Genomic DNA, 24,107 nt, shown 5'->3' on the forward strand with positions numbered 1-24,107 from the left:
ATAAAAGTTCAATAATGTTCCACCCGGAGAATTCCATAGAATCGATAGGGGTGAGTTCAAAAACTACAAACCTCAGATTTCCCACTTCCTGTTTGGATTTTTTGCCTGCCATATCAGTTCTGTTATACTCACACACATTATCTTAACAGTTTTGGAAACTTTAGAGTGTTTTCTATCCAGATCTACCAATTATATGCATATCCTAGCTTCTGGGCCTGAGTAGCAGGCAGTTTACTTTGGGCACGCTTTTCATCCAAAATTCCGAATGCTGCTCCCTACCCTAGTGAGGTTAAATAATAGGTGCCCTTCTTTGTGAGGCATTGGAAAACCTCCCTGGTCTTGTGGTTGAATCTGTGTTTGAAATTCAATGCTCGACTCTGGGACCTTACAGATAATTGTATGTGTTGCAGTGGAGTTTGTTGGGAGGAGATATAGGAAGACGGGCTCTTTGTAATGGCTGGAATGGAGTAAATGGAACGGAGTCAAACGTAGTTTCCATACGTTTGATGTGTTTGATACCGTTCCATTTACTCCATTCCAGCCATTACAGCTGATGTGTGGTGTACAGAGATCAGGTAGTCATTCATGTTTAACACTATTGTTGCACACAGAGTCCATGCAACTTTTTATGTCGCTTGTTCAGCACATTTTTAGTCCTGAACGTATTTAGGCTTGCCATAACCAAGGGGTTGAATACTTATTGACTGAAGACATTTCAGCTTTTCATTAATTTCTAAACATTTCGGAATACATAATTCCACTTTGAAATTATGGGATATTGTGTGTAGGCCAGGGACGAAACATCTCAATTGAATCCATTTTAAATTCAGGCTGTAACACAACAAAATGTGGAAAAAGACAAGGGGTGTGAATACTTTCTGAAGGCATTGTATATGTCTAGGGTTAGGGATGGGGCTGGGGCTGGGGTTAGGGTTAGGCCTCGGTTTAGGGATGGGGCTGGGGCTGGGGTTAGGCCTAGGGTTAGGGATGGGGCTGGGGCTGGGGCTGGGGCTGGGGCTGGGGTTAGGGTTAGGCCTAGGGGTAGGGATGGGGCTGGGGTTAGGGTTAGGCCTAGGGTTAGGGATGGGGCTGGGGCTGGGGCTGGGGTTAGGGTTAGGCCTAGGGTTAGGGCTGGGGCTGGGGTTAGTGTTAGGCTTAGGGTTAGGGATGGGGCTGGGCCTGGGATTAGGGTTAGGCCTAGGGTTAGGGATGGGGCTGGGGTTAGGGTTAGGCCTAGGGTTAGGGATGGGGCTGGGGTTAGGGTTAGGGATGGGGTTAGGGATTGGGCTGGGGTTATGGTTAGGGATGGGGTTAGGGATGGGGCTGGGGTTAGGGTTAGGGATGGGGTTAGGCCTAGGGTTAGGGATGGTGTTGGGGTTGGGGTTAGGGCTAGGCCTAGGGTTAGGGATGGGGCTGGGGTTAGGGTTAGGCCTAGGGTTAGGGATGGGGCTGAGGTTAGGGTTAGGCCTAGGGTTAGGGATGGGGCTGGGGTTAGGGTTAGGGATGGGGCTGGGGTTAGGGTTAGGCCTAGGGTTAGGCCCAGGGTTAGGGATGGGGCTGGGGTTAGGCCTAGGGCTGGGGCTGGGGTTAGGGTTAGGGTTAGGGATGGGGCTGGGGTTAGGGTTAGGGTTAGGGTTAGGGATGGGGCTGGGGTTAGGGTTAGGGTTAGGGATGGGGCTGGGGTTAGGGTTAGGGTTAGGGATGGGGCTGGGGTTAGGGTTAGGGTTAGGGATGGGGCTGGGGTTAGGGTTAGGGTTCGTTGAATATATATAAACCATCCATAGGGGACTATCCAAATAAAATGTTATCCAGCTCTCTTAAATTCAGTATGTGAGATTAATATTGACAGTATATGCACCAACAAGATGATTTAGTTCTGTGAAGAAGCAGGAAGAGAACAACCCCTTTGGTCTGTAAAGCCTTCCACAGTGGTGATGTCAATGGTAACATCTGATCCTCCGTAAAGTCTACATTACAATCTTTTCGTCAGGACGGAAATTAACATCTCTCTTCCATGCTGTGCGTGTTCGACGTTTCCATAAATGAAACACTGGGTAGCCTCCACTGTAGAAGATCAATCTCATTGTTTCATTCCAAGAGTACATTAACACTTTTTGTTAAACAATTATTCATGTAGAATACATTGAATATTGTTTTTGTACGTTGGCCTGTGAGTCACAACAGAAGGCATTTATTATAAATAATTGTGAGCATGTGGTGTAAGTTGGACAAATGGTTTGTTCATCCCTCAGCTGGTCATTTGTGGTGGGCTAGAACACAAGTGGAGAGACATACAGAGAGAGTGGAAGAAAAAAACTACAAAAAGAGAGAGAAGCAGAGATGGAGAGAGAGAGAGAGAGGAGAGAGAGAGAGAGAGAGAGACAGAGAGAGAGAGAGACAGAGAGAGAGAGAGAGACAGAGAGAGAGACAGAGAGAGAGAGAGAGAGAGAGAGAGAGAGAGAGAGAGAGAGAGAGAGAGAGAGAGAGAGAGAGAGAGAGGAGAGAGAGAAATATAGAAGTAGAGAGAAAGATAGGAGAGAGAGAAAGATAGGAGAGAGAGAGAGAGAGAGAAGAAGCGCTCGAGGTCTTCTGATTCTCCAACACTAATCCTGTGCCAATTAGTTTGAGCCCAGGAGGGCCGGGTGTAATGGCGCAATACAGAATTATCACGTTCCTCTTTTACACTCTATTCCGCCATCAAATTAAATATGAGGAGACCCGTGAACAATGTCTTATTAAAATCAACAATTGATCTCCTCTTTGTTCGCGCCGCTTGTTCAATTAAACAAATGTGTACATCAAAACGCGCTTGGCTTCGCAGCTTCGCGAAAGTCACCGGGTTCAAGAAGAATTATATCCTCGTTTCTCTGAGCTCTTTATTCTCTTCTTTGTAGCTTTGAAGATTCCAGCTGAATCACGGGGAGCCCTTTGTGAAGGCCACGACAAATTACAATAATGAGTGCCGTGTCGTGTCACAATGCAATGTTTATAATGGATAAAGCCACAGTACTGTGTGTTGTGACTGATATGATTTCTTGCTCACTGCTATGACAGAGAAGACTAGGCTAAGGGGGGTTGGAGGTGTGGAATGGGGGAAGAATGTTATTTTCAAGAGGTGGAGTGGGAAATCATGTTTTTTCAAGAGTCTTGGATATCCTAAATTGTTAATTGTCTTCCTTTGTAATGGGAAGAAAACAGGTCCTCCTCTACTCACCACATTGAGGATTAGCCTTGAGCCAATACTCTAAAGTGAAACAAAGAACAGGTGAAACCTACAGTATTTAATGTGTATGTTCATTTCTTTCAGAATGATCTCATAGTTTTCCCGGTACTTCAGTCTCTTTATTTTCAGGGATACTCGATGTAGAAAATGAACCGTCTGGCAAAATCTGGCACATTTACAGAAATGTGGATCCATGTCTATTAACCTAGGCAACACTTTATTTGCATAGTCCATCTGTAGACGCTCTACAGACTGTAACTTTTCAACTAACTATCTACTAACACTAACCCTAACCTTAACCCTTAACCCTTACCCTAACCCTAACCCTTATTCTAACCCTAAATTGAACCTTAGCAAGCAGTTTCTTATCAACATATAGCTAATTGATAGTATGACCATCTGTAGAGCATCTACAGATGGACGATCCTGAACCATCCAAATAAAGTGTGACCTAATAACCTGAAAGTAAAACAACAAAGCCTTGTTTATGCTATAAAGGCAACACTGTTGATCCTTTGAGCCCGGAGCTGAAAACGCAAACGTTCTGTCACATAGAGGGTAGCCATGTTTCTGAGGCACTAGGATAACGTTTCGGAGGCACTAGGATAACGTTTTGGAGGCACTAGGATAACGTTTCGGAGGCACTAGGATAATGTTTTGGAGGCACTAGGATAATGTTTTGGAGGCACTAGGATAATGTTTTGGAGGCACTAGGACAACGTTTTGGAGGCACTAGGATAACGTTTCGGAGGCACTAGGATAACGTTTTGGAGGCACTAGGATAACGTTTTGGAGGCACTAAGATAACGTTTTGGAGGCACTAGGATAACGTTTTGTGAGGCACTAGGATAACGTTTTGGAGGCACTAGGATAACGTTTTGGAGGCACTAGGATAACGTTTTGGAGGCACTAGGATAACGTTTTGGAGGCACTAGGATAACATTTTGGAGGCACTAGGATAATGTTTCGGAGGCACTAGGATAACGTTTTGGAGGCACTAGGATAACGTTTCGGAGGCACTAGGATAACGTTTCATAGGCACTAGGATAACGTTTTGGAGGCACTAGGATAACGTTTTGGAGGCACTAGGATAACGTTTTGGAGGCACTAGGATAACATTTTGGAGGCACTAGGATAACGTTTTGGAGGCACTAGGATAATGTTTCGGAGGCACTAGGATAACGTCTCGGAGGCACTAGGATAACGTTTCGGAGGCACTAGGATAACGTTTTGGAGGCACTAGGATAACGTTTTGGAGGCACGAGGATAACGTTTCGGAGGCACTAGGATAACGTTTCGGAGGCACTAGGATAACGTTTCGGAAGCACTAGAATAACGTTTCGGAGGCACTAGGGTAACGTTTTGGAGGCACTAGCATAACATTTTGGAGGCACTAGGATAACGTTTCGAAGGCACTAGGATAACGTTTTGGAGGCACTAGCATAACATTTTGGAGGCACTAGGATAACGTTTTGGAGGCACTAGGATAACGTTTTGTGAGGCACTAGGATAACGTTTTGGAGGCACTAGGATAACATTTCGGAGGCACTAGGATAACGTTTTGGAGGCACTAGGATAACGTTTTGGAGGCACTAGGATAACATTTTGGAGGCACTAGGATAACATTTCGGAGGCACTAGGATAACGTTTCGGAGGCACTAGGATAACGTTTCGGAGGCACTAGGATAACGTTTTGGAGGCACTAGGATAACGTTTTGGAAACGTTTTGGAGGCACTAGGATAACGTTTTGGAGGCACTAGGATAACGTTTTGGAGGCACTAGGATATTGTTTCGGAGGCACTAGGATAACGTTTCGAAGGCACTAGGATAACGGGGAGATTTGTAGATGTGAAGAGTATGAAATGGCCCCTCTGAGACATGAAGTGAGAGAGCACACACTCACAGAGAGGGTCTGTGTGTGTGTGTGTGTGTGTGTGTGTGTGTGTGTGTGTGCGTGTGTGTGTGTGTGTGTGTGTGTGTGTGTGTGTGTGTGTGTGTTGTGATGCTGGGTAGAAGCTTTGTGTGTGTGTGTGTGTGTGTGTGTGTGTGTGTGTGTGTGTGTGTGTGTGTGTGTGTGTGTGTGTGTGTGTGTGTGTGTGTGTGTGTGTGTGTGTGTGTGTGTTCACGCTGCTATTAGGACTTGTCAGCTCCCTGAAGAACGCTGCCACAAGTTTCAACACTTCTGTCATCAACAGGGAAGGAGAGCTGGATTGTGTTTCCAGTATACAGCTCAGAGTGGTTAGAACAACGCCTCAGAGTCCAGTCTGTGGTGTTGATGTATGTTTGTCTTGTCTTGTAGTTCTTTCTGTCTGTCAAAGACAAACAACAGATTATAAATCCCTCACACATATTGAAACTGCTGTATGAATGAATGAATGTATGAAATTATGAAATTAAAATATATATCATAATTTCATACATTCATACAAGTCACAGTATTCTGACAACTCCAATCCACCTATGCAAGCCGGAAAAGTCAGAATACTGGCTATCACTAGATAGTAATATGATAACACTAGATAGTAATAGATCTCAGTATTATCGATCGTAATATTATTATAATTATAGAGTATCTTCCATTTGCAGAGGCTTTCATCCAAAGCGGCTTACAGTCATGCGTGCATAAATTTCACGTATCAGTGGGCCGGGAATTGAACCCACAATGCCTTTATCTGCCCTTCCCCTAAGCGATTTGTGACTAGAGGGTTTGGTATCATGTACTATACAGAACCCTGTGAACCCTGATCCCATTGCTCTCTCCCTCGCTCTCTTCGTCTCTCCGTCTCTCTCACTCGTTCCCTCTCAAATAAAATAAAATCAAATTGTTTTAGTCACATCCGTCGAATACAACAGTGAAATGCTTACTTAACAGCCACTAACTAACAATGCAGTTAAAAAAATATGGATAAGATTAAGAAATAAAGAAATGAAAGAGCAGCAGTAAAATAACAATAGCGAGGCTATATACAGGGGGTACCAGTACAGAGTCAATGTGCCGTGCGGTAGCTTGCCGTGCGTTAGCAGAGAGAACAGTGGCTGATAACATATTCCAGTCTGTGCTAGCAAAACAGTCCTGCAGCTTAACATCTGCTTCATCTGCCCAATTTTTTTATTGGTGGCTGGAGTCTTTGACAATTTTTAGGACCTTCCTCTGACACCGCTTGGTATAGAGGTCCTGGATGGCAGGAAGCTTGGCCCCAGTGATGTACTAGGCCGTTCGCATTACCCTCTGCAGTGCCTTGCGGAGGCCGAGCAGTTGCTATACCAGGCAGTGATGCAACCAGGCAGGATGCTCTCGATGGTGCAGCTGTAGAACCTTTTGAGGATCTGAGGACCCATGCCAAATCTTTTCAGTCTCCTGAGGGGGAATAGGTTTTGTCGTGCCCTCTTCACAACTGTCTTGGTGTGCTTGGATCATGTTAATTTGTTGGTGATGTGGATACCAAGGAACTTGAATCTCTCAACCTGCTCCAATGCAGCCCCGTCGATGAGAATGGAGGCGTGCTCTGTCCTCTTTTTCCTGTAGTCCACAATCATCACCTTTGTCTTGATCACGTTGAGAGAGAGGTTGTTGTCCTGGCACCACATGGCCAGGTTTCTGACCTCCTCCCTATAGGCTGTCTCGTCGTTATTGGTGATCAGGCCTACTACGGTTGTGTCATCGACAAATTTAATGATGGTGTCGTGCCTGGTCGTGCCGTCATGAGTGAACAGGGAGTACAGGAGGGTACTGAGCACGTACCCCTGAGGGGCCCCTGTGTTAAGGATCAGCTTGGCGGATGTGTTGTTACCTACCCTTACCACCTGGGGGTGGCCCATCAGGAAGTGCAGGATCCAGTTGCAGAGGGAGGTGTTTAGTCCCAGGGTCCTTAGCTTATTGATGAGCTTTGAGGGCACTATGGTGTTGAACGCTGAGCTGTGTCAATGAATAGCATTCTCACATAGGTGTTCCTTTTGTCCAGGTGTGAAAGAGCAGTGTGGAGTGCAATAGAGATTGCATAATCTGTAGATCTGTTGGGGCGGTATGCAAATTGAAGTGGGTCTAGGGTTTCTGGGATAATGGTGTCGATGTGAGCCATGACCAGCCTTTCAAAGCACTTCATGGCTACAGATGTGAGTGCTACGGGTCGGTAGTCATTTAGGCAGGTGATCTTAGTGTTCTTGGTCACAGGCACTACTTAAAACATGTTGGTATTACAGACTCGGACAAGGAGAGGTTGAAAATATCAGTGAAGACACTTGTAAGTTGGTCACCGCATGCTCAGAGTACAAGTCCTGGTAATCTGTCTGGCCCTGCGGCCTTGTGAATGTTGACCTGTTTAAAGGTCTTGTTGACCTGTTTAAAGGTCTTGTTGACCTGTTTAAAGGTCTTATTCACATCGGCTGCGGAGAGCGTGATCACACAGTCTCCTGGAACAGCTGGTGCTCTTATGCATGTTTGAGTGTTATTTGCCTCGAAGAGAGCATTGAAGTAGTTTAGCTTGCCTGGTAGGCTCATGTCACTGGGCTGCTCTCGGCTGAGCTTCCCTTTGTAGTCTGTAATGGTTTCCAAGCCCTGCCACATCCTACGAGTGTCAGAGTCCGTGTAGTACGATTCGATCTTAATCCTTTATTGATGCTTTGCCTGTTTGATGGTTCGTCGGAAGGCATAGCCGGATTTCTCATAAGCTTCCGGGTTAGAGTCCCGCTCCTTGAGAGCGGCAGTTCTAGCCTTTAGCTCAGTGCGGATGTTGCCTGTAATCCATGGCTTCTGGTTTAGGTATGCATGTACAGTCACTGTGGGGATGACATCATCGATGCACTTATCGATGAAGCCAGTTACTGATGTGGTGTACTCCTCAATTCCATCGGAGGAATCCCGGAACATATTCCAGTCTGTGCTAGCATTAACATCTGCTTCATCTGACCACTTCTTTTATTGATCTAGTTACTGGTGCTTCCTGCTTTAATGTTTGCTTGTAAGCAGGAATCAGGAGGATAGAATTATGGTCAGATTTGCCAAATGGAGGGCGAGGGAGAACTTTGTATGCGTCTCTTTGTGTGGAGTAAAGGTGGTCCAGAGTTTTTTTCCCTCTAGTTGCACATTTAACATGCTGATAGAATATTGGTAGAACAGAGCGTCACCTATGGATGAGCTGCTGTGATAGTGCCAGCCTCAGTCTGTGGTGGTATGTAAACAGCTACGAAAAATACAGATGAAAACTCTCTACGTAGATAGTGTGGTCTACAGTTTATCATGAGATACTCTACCTCTGGCAAGCAATAGCTCGAGACTTCCTTAGATATCGTGCACCAGCTGTTATTTACAAAAAATACGTAGTCCGCCGCCCCTTGTCTTACCAGACGCTGATGTTCTATCCTGCCGGTACAGTGTCACGATCGTCAATGGGAGAGAGTGAGGACCAAAATGCAGCGTGTGGAAAGTACATCTTGTTTATTTCAGAAAGAAGACGAAAACGAAACGAACACTATACAAACTAAAAAATTAAAAAAAAACAGACGACCGTGAAGCTATACAAACATAAGTGCTGACACTAAACACTTAGACATAGACAATTACCCACAAATGCATGATGCCCATGGCTGCCTTATATATGGCTCCCAATCAGAGACAAATGAAAGACATCTGTCTCTGATTGAGAACCACTCAGGCAACCATAGACATACCTAGACACATTCACTCAACCATAGACATACCTAGAAACATTAACTCAACCATATACATACCTAGAAACATTCACTCAACACAAACTCATACACTACACCCAACACCCCCTTTACCATATAACCACCCAAAACGACAAAACACAAACATTCCCCATGTCACACCCTGACCTAACTAAAATAATAAAGAAAACAAAGAATACTAAGGCCAGGGCGTGACATAACCCCCCCCTTAAGGTGCGAACTCCGGGCGCACCAGCACAAAGTCTAGGGGAGGGTCTGGGTGGGCGTCCGTCCACGGCGGCGGCTCCGGCACTGGTCCCCACCCCACCACAGTCACTACCTGCCTCCATAGCCTCCTCCAAATGGCCACCCTCCACATTAACCCCACTGGATTAAGGGACAGCACTGGAATAAGGGGCAGCACCGGACTAAGGGGCAGCACCGGACTAAGGGGCAGCACCGGACTAAGGGGCAGCTCCGGACTAAGGGGCAGCACCAGGATAAGGGGCAGCACCAGGATAAGGGGCAGCTCCGGACTGAGGGACGGATCCTGGCTGGATGACGGCTCTGGCGGATCCTGGCTGGATGGCTCTGGCGGATCCTGGCTGGACGGCTCATGGTTGGCTGACGGATCTGGCTGCTCATGGCTGGCTGACGGATCTGGCTGCTCATGGCTGGCTGACGGATCTGGCTGCTCATGGCTGGCTGACGGATCTGGCTGCTCATGGCTGGCTGACGGATCTGGCTGCTCATGGCTGGCTGACGGATCTGGCTGCTCATGGCTTGCTGACGGATCTGGCTGCTCATGGCTGGCTGACGGATCTGGCAGATCCTGTCTGGCTGGCGGCTCTGGCAGATCCTGTTTCTTTGGCGGCTCTGGCAGATCCTGTCTGGTTGGCGGCTCTGGCAGATCCTGTCTGGTTGGCGGCTCTGGCAGATCCTGTCTGGTTGGCGGCTCTGGCTGATCCTGTCTGACGAATGGCTCTAGCGGCTCCTGACTGACTAACGGCTCTGACGGCTCGGGACAGACGGGCGGCTCTAATGGCTCGGGACAGACGGATGGCTCAGACGGCCCTGGGCAAACGGATGGCTCAGATGGCGCTGGGGAGACGGATGGCTCAGATGGCGCTGGGGAGACGGATGGCTCAGATGGCGCTGGGGAGACGGATGGCTCAGATGGCGCTGGGGAGACGGATAGCTCAGATGGCGCTGGGGAGACGGATGGCTCAGATGGCACTGGGCAGACGGATGGCTCTGGCCGGATGAGGCGCACTGTAGGCCTGGTGCGTGGTGCCGGAACTGGAGGCACCGGGCTAAGGACACGCACCTTCAGGCTAGTGCGGGGAGAAGGAACAGGGCATACTGGACCCTGGGGACGCACATTAGGCCTAGTGCGTGGTGCCGGAACTGGTAGTACCGGGCTGCGGACACACATCTCAGGGCTAGTGCGGGGAGCAGCAACAGGGTGCACAGGACTCTAGAGACGCACAGGAGGCTTGGTGCGTGGCGCCGGATTTGGTGGTACCGGGCTGGAGACACGCACCATAGGACGAGTACGTGGAGGAGGAACAGGGCTCTGGAGACACACTGGAAGCCTGGTGCGTGGTGTAGGCACTGGTGGAACTGGACTGGGGCGGGGAGATGGCGCCGGAAATACCGGACCGTGCAGGCGTACTGGTTCCCTTGAGCACCGAGCCTGCCCAACCTTACCTGGTTGAATGCTCCCCGTCGCCCGACCAGTGCGGGGAGGTGGAATAACCCGCACCGGGCTATGTAGGCGAACCGGGGACACCATGCGTAAGGCTGGTGCCATGTATGCCGGCCCGAGGAGACGCACTGGAGACCAGACGCATTGAGCCGGCTTCATGACACCTGGCTCAATGCCCAATCTAGCCCTACCAGTGCGGGGAGGTGGAATAACCCGCACCGGGCTATGAACACGTACAGGAGACACCGTGCGCTCTACTGCGTAACACGGTGTCTGCCCGTACTCCCGCTGTCCACGGTTAGCCTGGGAAGTGGGCGCAGGTCTCCTACCTGCCCTCGGCCCACTACCTCTAAGCCCCTCCCCAAGAAATTTTTTGGGCTGACTCACAGGCTTCCTACCGCTTCTTCGTGCTGCCTCCATACGCCGGTATCCCTCCTCGCACTGCGCCAGAGAATCCCAGGCGGGCTCCGGCACTCGCCCTGGGTCGATCGCCCACCTGTCGATCTCCTCCCACGTAGTGTAGTCCATATTACGCTCCCATTTCCATTCCTCCTTGCGCTGCTCCTGTTGCCGCTTATCACGCTGCTTGATCCCGCATTGGTCGGTAATTCTGTCACGATCGTCAATGGGAGAGAGTGAGGACCAAAATGCAGCGTGTGGAAAGTACATCTTCTTTATTTCAGAAAGAAGACAAAACGAAACAAACACTATACAAACTAAAAAAAAAAAAAAAACAGACGACCGTGAAGCTATACAAACATTAGTGCTGACACTAAACACATCTGCTTCATCTGACCACTTCTTTTATTGATCTAGTTACTGGTGCTTCCTGCTTTAATGTTTGCTTGTAAGCAGGAATCAGGAGGATAGAATTATGGTCAGATTTGCCAAATGGAGGGCGAGGGAGAACTTTGTATGCGTCTCTTTGTGTGGAGTAAAGGTGGTCCAGAGTTTTTTTCCCTCTAGTTGCACATTTAACATGCTGATAGAATATTGGTAGAACGGAGCGTCACCTATGGATGAGCTGCTGTGATAGTGCCAGCCTCAGTCTGTGGTGGTATGTAAACAGCTACGAAAAATACAGATGAAAACTCTCTACGTAGATAGTGTGGTCTACAGTTTATCATGAGATACTCTACCTCTGGCAAGCAATAGCTCGAGACTTCCTTAGATATCGTGCACCAGCTGTTATTTACAAAAAATACGTAGTCCGCCGCCCCTTGTCTTACCAGACGCTGATGTTCTATCCTGCCGGTACAGTGTCACGATCGTCAATGGGAGAGAGTGAGGACCAAAATGCAGCGTGTGGAAAGTACATCTTGTTTATTTCAGAAAGAAGACGAAAACGAAACGAACACTATACAAACTAAAAAAAAATTAAAAAACAGACGACCGTGAAGCTATACAAACATAAGTGCTGACACTAAACACTTAGACATAGACAATTACCCACAAATGCATGATGCCAATGGCTGCCTTATATATGGCTCCCAATCAGAGACAAATGAAAGACATCTGTCTCTGATTGAGAACCACTCAGGCAACCATAGACATACCTAGACACATTCACTCAACCATAGACATACCTAGAAACATTAACTCAACCATATACATACCTAGAGACATTCACTCAACACAAACTCATACACTACACCCAACAACCCCTTTACCATATAACCACCCAAAACGACAAAACACAAACATTCCCCATGTCACACCCTGACCTAACTAAAATAATAAAGAAAACAAAGAATACTAAGGCCAGGGCGTGACATACAGTGTATAACCAGACAGCTGTATGTTGATAGTGTCGTCATTAAGCCTCTTTCCCTCTCTTTCTACCTCCCTCTCTCTTTCCCTATTTTTCTACCTCCCTCTCTCTTTCCCTCTCTTTCTACCTCCCTCTCTCTTTCCCTATTTTTCTACCTCCCTCTCTCTTTCCCTCTCTTTCTACCTCCCTCTCTCTTTCCCTATTTTTCTACCTCCCTCTCTCTTTCCCTCTCTTTCTACCTCCCTCTCTCTTTCCCTATTTTTCTACCTCCCTCTCTCTTTCCCTCTCTTTCTACCTCCCTCTCTCTTTCCCTATTTTTCTACCTCCCTCTCTCTTTCCCTCTCTTTTCACCTCCCTCTCGCCCCCTTTTTCATTTACCTCCTCCTGGTACTCCTGTCGTGCCCATGTGACCATGACCATGACCATGTGACCATGACCATGTCAGCAGTGTTCCCCCCCCAGCGAGGGTCCCCCCAGGAGGCTTGGGAGAATTCCATGAAAAAAACCAAGGGGCCAAGAGGGACTGAGGTATCGGCCCCCTCTGTACATTCCACTGCTTGCCTTCTTCCTTCTCCTCACGCGCCCTGCTGTCAGGCCAGATAACTCCCCAGGCAGGGCCTAGGGGGTTGGGGGAGGCAGAGGGGGCTGCAGGGGGCCAGCTGGAGGTGTCTGGGTCCCTGGCCCCATCAGTCCTGTACTCTGTTCTGTACACCTCCATGCTTCTGCTGTGTTGCTGTTCCCCCCCAGGCCACACTCGCGCTGGGGATGAAGACACAGATGCCTGGGGTGCCTGCGTCTCCCTGGGTCTCAATTTCCCTACGGCTCTCTCTCCATGGGACAGAGGGTCTACTGCTGGGACCTCCCAGCCACAGCAGAGACCGTGCTGCAGTCTGCTGCTGGCTCGTACTGGGGAATGACAGTCACCTCAACAGACCCTACAGATTAAATGAGGCAACACCATGAAGTTGAATAGAGGATACACTTACATGAGATGAACTCTCAAGTACATCTCTATAGGAAACAGTGAGTAATGAGAGTTGGAGTATGTATGTTTATGCCCACCCTAGAATGAACAGTAATCCCTAAAATACAAAGTGAAACTACAGACTGTGCTTTAGCCAGCAGACATTGTTGATGCCCCCTCTCTTCTCTATGTGATTGCTGTCATGCCCTGGAGTTTCTCCATTTACTCCAGATGACTTGAATTCATTATTTCAGTGAATTTGAGCAATAATAATCAACATATGGTGTCAGAGCTGAGCACAGTGCTGAGAGAAGAGGAGCACAGTGCTGAGAGAAGAGGAGCACAGTGCTGAGAGAAGAGGAGAGGAGGACAGTGCTGAGAGAAGAGGAGAGGAGGACAGTGCTGAGAGAAGAGGAGGACAGTGCTGAGAGAAGAAGAGGACAGTGCTGAGAGAAGAAGAGGACAGTGCTGAGAGAAGAGGAGGACAGTGCTGAGAGGAGAGGAGCACAGTGCTGAGAGAAGAGGACAATGCTGAGAGGAGAGGAGGACAATGCTGAGAGAAGAGGAGCACAGTGCTGAGAGAAGAGGAGGACAGTGCTGAGAGAAGAGGAGGACAGTGCTGAGAGAAGATGAGAGGTGGACAGTGCTGAGAGAAGAGGAGGACAGTGCTGAGAGAAGAAGAGAACAGTGCTGAGAGAAGAAGAGGACAGTGCTGAGAGAAGAAGAGGACAGTGCTGAGAGAAGAGGAGGACAGTGCTGAGAGGAGAGGAGCACAGTGCGGAGAGAAGAGGAGGACAATGCTGAGAGGAGAGGAGGACAATGCTGAGAGGAGAGGAGCACAGTGCTGAGAGGAGAGGAGCACAGTGCTGAGAGAAGAGGAGGACAATGCTGAGAGGAGAGGAGGACAATGCTGAGAGAAGAGGAGGACAGTGCTGAGAGAAGAGGAGGACAATGCTGAGAGGAGAGGAGGACAGTGCTGAGAGAAGAGGAGCACAGTGCTGAGAGGAGAGGAGGACAGTGCTGAGAGAAGAGGAGGACAATGCTGAGAGGAGAGGAGCACAGTGCGGAGAGAAGAGGAGGACAATGCTGAGAGGAGAGGAGGACAGTGCTGAGAGAAGAGGAGCACAGTACTGAGAGAAGAGGAGGACAGTGCTGAGAGAAGAGGAGGACAGTGCTGAGAGAAGAGGAGGACAGTGCTGAGAGAAGAGGAGCACAGTGCTGAGAGAAGAGGAGCACAGTGCTGAGAGGAGAGGAGGACAGTGCTGAGAGAAGAGGAGGACAATGCTGAGAGGAGAGGAGGACAATGCTGAGAGAAGAGGAGGACAATGCTGAGAGAAGAGGAGAGGAGGACAGTGCTGAGAGGAGAGGAGGACAGTGCTGAGAGGAGAGGAGCACAGTACTGAGAGAAGAGGAGGACAATGCTGAGAGAAGAGGAGGACAGTGCTGAGAGAAGAGGAGCACAGTGCTGAGAGAAGAGGAGGACAGTGCTGAGAGGAGAGGAGGACAATGCTGAGAGAAGAGGAGGACAGTGCTGAGAGAAGAGGAGGACAGTGCTGAGAGAAGAGGAGGACAGTGCTGAGAGAAGAGGAGGACAGTGCTAAGAGAAGAGGAGCACAGTGCTGAGAGAAGAGGAGGACAGTGCTGAGAGGAGAGGAGGACAATGCTGAGAGAAGAGGAGCACAGTGCTGAGAGAAGAGGAGGACAGTGCTGAGAGAAGAGGAGGACAGTGCTGAGAGAAGAGGAGGACAGTGCTAAGAGAAGATGAGGACAATGCTGAGAGAAGAGGAGCACAGTGCTGAGAGAAGAGGAGGACAGTGCTGAGAGAAGAGGAGGACAGTGCTAAGAGAAGATGAGGACAATGCTGAGAGAAGAGGAGAGGAGCACAGTGCTGAGAGAAGAGGAGAGGACGACAGTGCTGAGAGGAGAGGAGGACAGTGCTGAGAGGAGAGGAGCACAGTACTGAGAGAAGAGGAGGACAATGCTGAGAGAAGAGGAGGACAGTGCTGAGAGGAGAGGAGGACAGTGCTGAGAGGAGAGGAGGACAGTGCTGAGAGGAGAGGAGAGGAGGACAGTGCTGAGAGAAGAGGAGGACAGTGCTGAGAGAAGAGGAGGACAATTCTGAGAGAAGAGGAGAGGAGCACAGTGCTGAGAGAAGAGGAGAGGAGGACAATGCTGAGAGGAGAGGAGCACAGAGGTTGCTACCGACATAAAAGACTGCAAGCCTGTGATCGGAAGGAATTAGAGCCTTTTTGATTCTATGTCATAGTTTGAGTCCTAAATCCTACCTTATTCTTTACATAGGGCTATGGTCAAAAGTAGTGCACTATATAGGGAATGGGGTGAGGGCCCTGGTCAAAAGTAGTGCACTATATAGGGAATAGGGTGAGGGCCCTGGTCAAAAGTAGTGCACTATATAGGGAATAGGGTGAGGGCCCTGGTCAAAAGTAGTGCACTATATAGGGAATAGGGTGAGGGTCCTGGTCAAAAGTAGTGCACTATACAGGGAATAGGGTGCCATTTGGGACACACATAATTTTCATTCTGAATAGGGAAGATGCCGTATTCAGATACCTATGGTACATGATTAAGATAGAAATGAGAATGATATCTTATTTTAAATATTCAATAGGCCCCATTGTTGACAGTCATCCAATAAATATATTTTTTCTTATATATATAGCACCAATAAAGAATAAGAATATGATCATTATAGTATGAGAGAATATTCTGGTTCTTCACATTTATTTGGCCTATCTCAATGTTAACGTTTTAATTTTCTCCTTCAACAATGGAGCCACTGCCATCAATATGCACATGGTGGATGTTAATGGAGATCAGTGGAATGGTGGCGGTGGAGCACCAGAATGAACAAAGACCTCCCCCAGTACTATAGGCCTGTATTTGGGGAAGGGCTGGGGGCTGGAGGGGTGTTCATCACTGTCGAGAGGAACAAAGAGAACCTGTGGAGTGTTAAGAGGCGGGCTCCTTCACTGGGCTTCAGGAATATATTATAAACTAGCTGTGCACACACACACACACACACACACACACACACACACACACACACACACACACACACACACACACACACACACACACACACACACACACACACACACACACACACACACACACACACACACACACACACACACACACACACACGCATGCAAACAGACACACCACACACACACACACACACACACACACACACACACACACACACACACACACACACACACACACACACACACACACACACACACACACACACACACACACACACACACACACACACACACACCACCATCAAAGACCAAATGTTAGACCTTCATCCGAGATAAGAGAAAGGGGAGATGGTGCGTCTTTAGTTTTTAAGCGGTGAGTCTGTAGATCACGTGTTTTAAGGGGTGAGTCTGTAGATCACGTGTTTTAAGGGGTGAGTCTGTAGATCACGTGTTTTTAAGGGGTGAGTCTGTAGATCACGTGTTTTTAAGGGGTGAGTCTGTATAGATCACGTGTTTTAAGGGGTGAGTCTGTAGATCGCGTGTTTTAAGGGGTGAGTCTGTAGATCGTGTGTTTTTAAGCGGTGAGTCTGTAGATCACGTGTTTTAAGGGGTGAGTCTGTAGATCGCGTGTTTTAAGGGGTGAGTCTGTAGATCGTGTGTTTTTAAGGGGTGAGTCTGTAGATCACGTGTTTTAAGGGGTGAGTCTGTAGATCGCGTGTTTTAAGGGGTGAGTCTGTAGATCACGTGTTTTTAAGGGGTGAGTCTGTAGATCACGTGTTTTTAAGGGGTGAGTCTGTAGATCGCGTGTTTTAAGGGGTGAGTCTGTAGATCGCGTGTTTTAAGGGGTGAGTCTGTAGATCGCGTGTTTTAAGGGGTGAGTCTGTAGATCGCGTGTTTTAAGGGGTGAGTCTGTATATCACGTGTTTTTAAGGGGTGAGTCTGTATAGATCACGTGTTTTAAGGGGTGAGTCTGTAGATTGCGTGTTTTAAGGGGTGAGTCTGTAGATCACGTGTTTTTAAGGGGTGAGTCTGTATATCACGTGTTTTTAAGGGGTGAGTCTGTATAGATCACGTGTTTTAAGGGGTGAGTCTGTAGATCACGTGTTTTTAAGCGGTGAGTCTGTGTAGATTGCGTATTTTTAAAGGGTGAGTCTGTAGATTGTGTGTTTTTAAATGGTGAATCTGCGTAGATCATGTGTCTCGTCACGCTAGTATAAAGGATTTGGAGACAGGCGTGGGAATACACAATAGGGGTTTTTAATACACCCAAAACAAACACGTATGCAAAAAACACTGGGCTGTACCCAAATAAAAGAGCGAGGGTAAACCTCGTTGAACAACACGGGACAATACCCGTAATACACAATATATAAGGCATGCAGCATAACAGCTGGACCATCGCATAGGTACTCACACCACCAACGGACATGGGAACAATAATAGACAGGACACTGGTAAACCAAGGGCACACTTATACAATTACTAATCACTGGGAATAGGGGGCAGGTGTGCGTAATGAACGTTGTGGATGGATCTGTGTGGCATGGCGTAATTTGGGTTTAATAAAAAAACAATGACGCATTCCTGCGTATGTCTCCCGAACCTTCAGGCCAACGTGACAGAATAATGGACCATTGAGGGAGACATGGGGAATGGCCCGTCCGACGACGCTGCGACTGATCCGTCCGGCGCCGCCGCAACTTCGGCAGCTGCATCGGGTCCTGATCGACCCAAACTGTTGTCCTCAGATCATCCTTGAGGCCGGTGTCGTTGCGTCGGGGGGGGGGGGGGGGTACTGTCACGGATCCCTCCGGGAACTTTCATTACGCACACCTGTTCCCTATTCCCAGTGATTAGTACATGTATAAATGTGCCCTTTGATTTCCATGGTCTTGTCGATTATTGCTACAATATCCGTTGGTGCGTGTGAATATCTGTGCTGTGTGTTTCGGCTTTCGTGCCCTTGTGGATTGCGCAGATGATTACGGGTCTCGTCCCGTGTGTTAATCATTGAGCACGTGTGTTATTTATTCGAGGTACTCCTCGCTCTTTTGTCAGGGTTTCAACCCTGTGTTTTGTTACGTGTTTGTTTGGTCTTTGTTCCCGTGCCATGACACGGCACGCCGTAATTTGGGTGTAATAAAAACCCATATTACGCATTCCTGCGCCTGTCTCCCAAATAATTTATGTCTTTAGTCTTTAGTTTTTAAGGGGTGAGTTTGTGTAGATCATGTGTTTTTCGTGGGTGAGTCTGTGTAGATTGTGTGTCTTTCGTTTTAAGAGGTTAGTCAATTTTTGGGGGTTTTGGAGGATTCCCTGTTGGAGGATTTGTTTTGGAGGCTTCCCTATTGGAGGATTCTCTGTTGGAGGATTTGTTTTGGAGGATTCCCTATTGGAGGATTCTCTGTTGGAGGATTTGTTTTGGAGGATTCTCTGTTGGAGGAATTGTTTTGGAAGATTCTCTGTTGGAGGATTTGTTTTGGAAGATTCTCTGTTGGAGGATTTGTTTTGGAGGCTTCCCTATTGGAGGATTCTCTGTTGGAGGATTTGTTTTGGAGGATTCCCTATTGGAGGATTCTCTGTTGGAGGATTTGTTTTGGAGGATTCTCTGTTGGAGGAATTGTTTTGGAGGATTCTCTGTTGGAGGATTTGTTTTGGAGGATTCCCTATTGGAGGATTCTCTGTTGGAGGATTTGTTTTGGAGGATTCTCTGTTGGAGGAATTGTTTTGGAGGATTCTCTGTTGGAGGATTTGTTTTGGAAGATTCTCTGTTGGAGGATTTGTTTTGGAGGATTCCCTGTTGAAGGATTCCATGTTGGAGGATTTGTTTTGGAGGATTCCCTGTTGGAGGATTTGTTTTGGAGGATTCCCTGTTGGAGGATTTGTTTTGGAGGATTCCCTGTTGGAGGATTTGTTTTGGAGGATTCCCTGTTGACAAAAATAGAAAGAGGAAAATGATGTGAACTCTTTCTATTTTCTACACACAACAGTGAGCACCCCCCCAAATGCATCCATGTTAATATAAATGCACACACACACATGCACATATACACACACATACACACACATATGTACATATACACACACACACACACACACACACACACACACACACACACACACACACACACACACACACACACACACACACACACACACACACACACACACACACATGAGCTACCTCAGACTAGTGCGTTGGAAACCCAGGGGGGGCTTGGGCTGGGGTGGGGTATGCCGTGGTGGGGTACACTGGGCGGGGTGGGGGGGGGCATGTGATTCCTGATATCAGCTCAGTCCCAGGCTGCCGTTCCACAGTCTATTTGCCTCTCACAACAAAGCCTTTTAGGGGCCAGCACTAATCAGGCTTAGCTGGGAGCACTGTCCTTATCTGAGAGCGTCAGACCGCCGGCACTGCCAGCTTGTTCTCCACTGATAGCAACAGCCCCAACTAAATTCAATCTAGATTCCAAATACACACACACCCAAAAATAATACACCCCTTATGATGATGATGAGAATAACTACTGCTGCAGCCCCCCCCCCCCCCCCCCCCCCCCCGCCCCCCGGTCCCATCCCTCCCTAAACCAGACCCCGGCCATGAATTCACATTTGGCCCAATCAGGACCATGTAAATCCACCAGTCAACAAAATAGATTTGCTATTCAAACTAATAATAAACCCATTCGTTTGTTGATCACAGATTGTCTTCCTTTAAAATAGGAAGAAAGTATTTAGAATCAAATCGTTTTTCATTGTGACTTTAGCGTGGTGTGTGATATCGCTCCTTAAGGTGGGGACTGCTGTGGCGGCTGGGCTATTGAGAGGCTGAATGAATGGCTGCTTCAGGGTTGTTAAGGTTCAGGACTGTGTGGCGGCTGGGCTATTGAGAGGCTGAATGAATGGCTGCTTCAGGGTTGTTAAGGTTCAGGACTGTGTGGCGGCTGGGCTATTGAGAGGCTGAATGAATGGCTGCTTCAGGGTTGTTAAGGTTCAGGACTGTGTGGCGGCTGGGCTATTGAGAGGCTGAATGAATGGCTGCTTCAGGGTTGATAAGGTTCAGGACTGTGTGGCGGCTGGGCTATTGAGAGGCTGAAGGAATGGGTGCTTCAGGGTTGTTAAGGTTCAGGACTCTTGAGTGTTTGCACAAGTGGAACACCACCAGGCTAATAGAGAAAAACAGGAAGAGAGAGAGAGCGAGAGAGCGCGAGAGAGAGAGAGAGAGAGAGAGAGAGAGAGAGAGAAAGAGAGAGAGAGAGATGAATGGAGAAGGAAATCATTAAATGCCATTCATAGTCTCCAGGATATCTCCTTACATCTCTGCTGGCAATCTATCGCTGTGCAACACACAATGGCCTGATTTCAGCCAGTCGTCATTGACTCTTTCATTACCTGCATTTGAGAATAGTCAAAGTATATTACAATCACACTGGATGTGGTATGAATCACATCTTGAGAATGGCCTGTTATGAGCACTGAATTTGTAATTATCATTATCTTATCGTAAAGGCATATTATTATTACCTTTAAGTTAAAATTAAATCAATTCAAACACTTTTCATGCAAGACTCAAAGCTCAATGGCCATGAAAATAGGCCATGTCCTCATCATCGATGCTACAGTTTGTTCTCCTGTACAAGCTCTCTTTTTCCCAACTGGTGAAATGTGTGTGTGTGTTCGTGTTTGTGTGCGTGCGTATGTATGAGGTGAAGAAATATTTATCATATATGCATATCAGATATTGTTCACATGTGAACTGTAATAAGATGATGCAGTTAATATGACAAAGTCCATTACAATGTTTATCTGACTCCATGAAGATGATGCAGCAATGTGCAAGAGTCAATAGTTTACCAAGCATTACACGGCGTTATCCTAGGCATGAATATCTTAGAGTTACAAGGCAAAGCAATAACAAAACATGAGGTATCTTGGCATGATTAGAGAAGAAAGAGAGAGACAAAGAACGCCACAGCCCACAGCTCGTGGGAGAGTGTAGATATCTCACCAGCGCAGGTCAGGAACAAAAAGACCATTTGACCATGTTTAGATTCAAAATCTGATTTGTGGACCAATAGTTCTAAAGTTGCGGTAACCTCCAATCAGACATCAGACCTACAGGATTGTCAAGACAACAGAACCTACTGCTTCTCAGAGGTGTGACAGAACCAGGGATGTGGAGAGGAACACAGATAAAGCTGAATTCCTGAGAAGACAATAAAACCTTTGCATAGATTTGAAAGAGTCACTTCAGGGGCTGGGCCGCCCTAGTTGTGTGTGCGTTTTGCATGCGCGCATGTATGTGTGTTGTGCATGTGTGTCTCTACCTGACTGACGTGTGGAAATATGTGGAAAATGTGTCTCAGCAGAAGCAGGTGCTCAGTTGGCAGATCCTCCTACTCTGTACCATCATTGAAAATCCCCTAAAAGATCAGGCAGAGCTGTCACCCAACCCAAGCGTGCCACAGGCCTCTGGTAGGAGCCTGAAGCATAACACACACAGAGAGAGAGAGACCGAGAGAGAGAGACCGAGAGACACAGACTGAGAGAGAGAGAGAGAGAGAGACTGCTCACATTATATATCTAGAGAAGAAACTGTATTTTTGTCAGATCTACCCTTCTATCTACTATTAGCGCAGCATCTTGAACACTGCATACACAATTGGGAGGTCAAGTGCACTTCAGCGTTAATAAAAATGTCAAACGTAGCCGGGTCGGTGGATGTGTGTGTGTGTGCTACGTGCGCGTGTGTGTGTGTGCTACGTGCGCATGTGTGTGTGTGTGTGTGTGTGTGTGCTACGTGCGCGCGTGTGTGTGTGTGCTACGTGCGCGTGTGTGTGTGCGCTCGCTTTTGAGTGTGTGTGTGTGTGCTCATGCATCTGTTTGTGTGTGTGGATGACGTTTGGGATCCACCTGGTAAGTTATTCAGTCTTTGAAGGCAGTTGTTCCTTTCACCTGGCATTACCTCTCTGGGATGCTTAGTCCAGAAGAACAGACCTGACTAGATGAAAGAAATGTGCTTATTTCACACAGTGATCTATGGACTGCCTCCCTGAGCATGTCATGACCTTAGAGTTTCCGTAGGCTGGACAGACAGATAACAACGGCAAGGACTGAGATAGCAATCAAGCCATTCTTCAGATACAATGGAGAGAGAGAGCGAGAGATTACACACCTCTCCTGTTATGATTGTGACACTTCAACACTACTGTTTACGAGCCTGCTGGCCCACAGACCCGGTTACAAATAATGATCAGGCCAGGGAGTCTATCAGCGCCAGGGAGTCCTCTCATGAACCTTTGTTCAAACGTTGACGAGTGATTGGTCTTCACCTTTGGCTTCCCGGGGGCTCAGGTTCAGCGTCCAGGGGAGGTGAGGGGGGATAAGGGTTGTACGGGTCACGGCTGCCCATGACCTGGAACTACTGGTCTGGAAGTGACAGCTCATTAAAAATCTGACTGCTCTGTGTCTGACCGTTCCCTCCCTTCCCTCCTTTCCCTCCCCCTGCTTCCTCCATCCTCTCCATTCAAGTAGATCTGACTGCCTGCTCTGTGACTGACCGTTTCCTCCCCTCCCTCCCCCTGCTTCCTCCATCCTCTCCATTAAAGTAGATCTGACTGCCTGCTCTGTGACTGACCGTTCCCTCCCTTCTCTCCCTTCCCTCCCCCGGTTTCCTACATCCTCTCCATTCAAGTAGATCTGACTGCCTGCTCTGTGTCTGACCGTTTCCTCCCCTCCCTCCCCCTGCTTCCTCCATCCTCTCCATTAAAGTAGATCTGACTGACCGCTCTGTCTGACTGTTCCCTCCCTTCCCTCCCTCCCTTCCCTCCCCCGGCTTCCTCCATCCTCTCCATTCAAGTAGATCTGACTGCCTGCTCTGTGACTGACCGTTCCCTCCCTTCTCTCCCTTCCCTCCCCCGGTTTCCTCCATCCTCTCCATTCAAGTAGATCTGCTGTGATACCTCATGTATTGGAGGAAGCACAAGGTCAAAGAGGCGGAGAGAGAGCAGCTCCTCTTTATGCAAAGATGAAATGAAGCAGCTCCTGGATCAACTCTCCTGTGGAAATGAGAGAGAGAGAGAGAGAGAGAAAGGGGGTGAGAGAGAGAGATGGAGAGACTGAGATAGCTAGAGAAGGAAGAGAGAGAGAGAGTGAGAGATAGCTATGGAATGGAGAGAGAGAGAGGCTGAGAGAGGGAGAGGGAGAGATAGCTAGAGAAGTAAGAGAGAGAGAGAGAGAGAGAGAGAGAGAGAGAGAGGGAGAGGTAGCTACAAAAGTAAGGGGGAGAGAGAGAGGGAGAGTACAGCTGGAGAAGTAAGAGAGAGAGAGAGTGAGAGGAAGCTAGAGAAGTAAGAGAGAGAGAGAGTGAGAGGAAGCTAGAGAAGTAAGAGAGAGAGAGAGAAAAAATGGGGATAGAAAATAGAAGGAGAGGCTGAGCTAGAGATTGAGGAGAGAGAGAAAGGGGAGAGAGAGTGGGGGATAGAGACATAGAGAGAAAGAAAAAAGGGATGAGAGAAAACGAGAGCCATCCTCCTCTCCTCTCATCCCTCCTGCCTGACAGAACGACAGGTTCCATCAGCACTTCTCAGTCCCGGAGGTGCCAGGAGATTTCCCCCAACAAACAATAGTGTCATCAGCAGAAAAAAGTCCTGAACAAAGGGAGAAGAGAGAACCCTATTCTGCAGCTCACAACAGTGTAAAAAGGCCTCACAAAGGGAGAGAGAACCTTATTCTGCAGCTCACAACAGTGTAAAAAGGCATCACA

At 48.0% G+C, this 24,107-nt stretch overlaps 1 protein-coding gene across 1 annotated transcript in view; it reads right to left on the reverse strand.

Moving 5' to 3' along the window:
* Positions 1-13,088, reverse strand: part of LOC129820342 (uncharacterized) — a 34,801-nt gene extending 21,713 nt beyond the window's left edge. The window contains exon 1 of the mRNA XM_055877407.1: positions 12,932-13,088. Coding sequence (XP_055733382.1) covers positions 12,932-13,088 — 157 coding nt within the window. The remainder of the gene's footprint in view (positions 1-12,931) is intronic.
* Between the last annotated feature and the right edge of the window lie 11,019 nt (positions 13,089-24,107).

The sequence above is a fragment of the Salvelinus fontinalis genome, chromosome 22, assembly GCF_029448725.1.
Source record: "Salvelinus fontinalis isolate EN_2023a chromosome 22, ASM2944872v1, whole genome shotgun sequence".
NCBI classification, from domain to species: Eukaryota; Metazoa; Chordata; class Actinopteri; order Salmoniformes; family Salmonidae; genus Salvelinus; species Salvelinus fontinalis.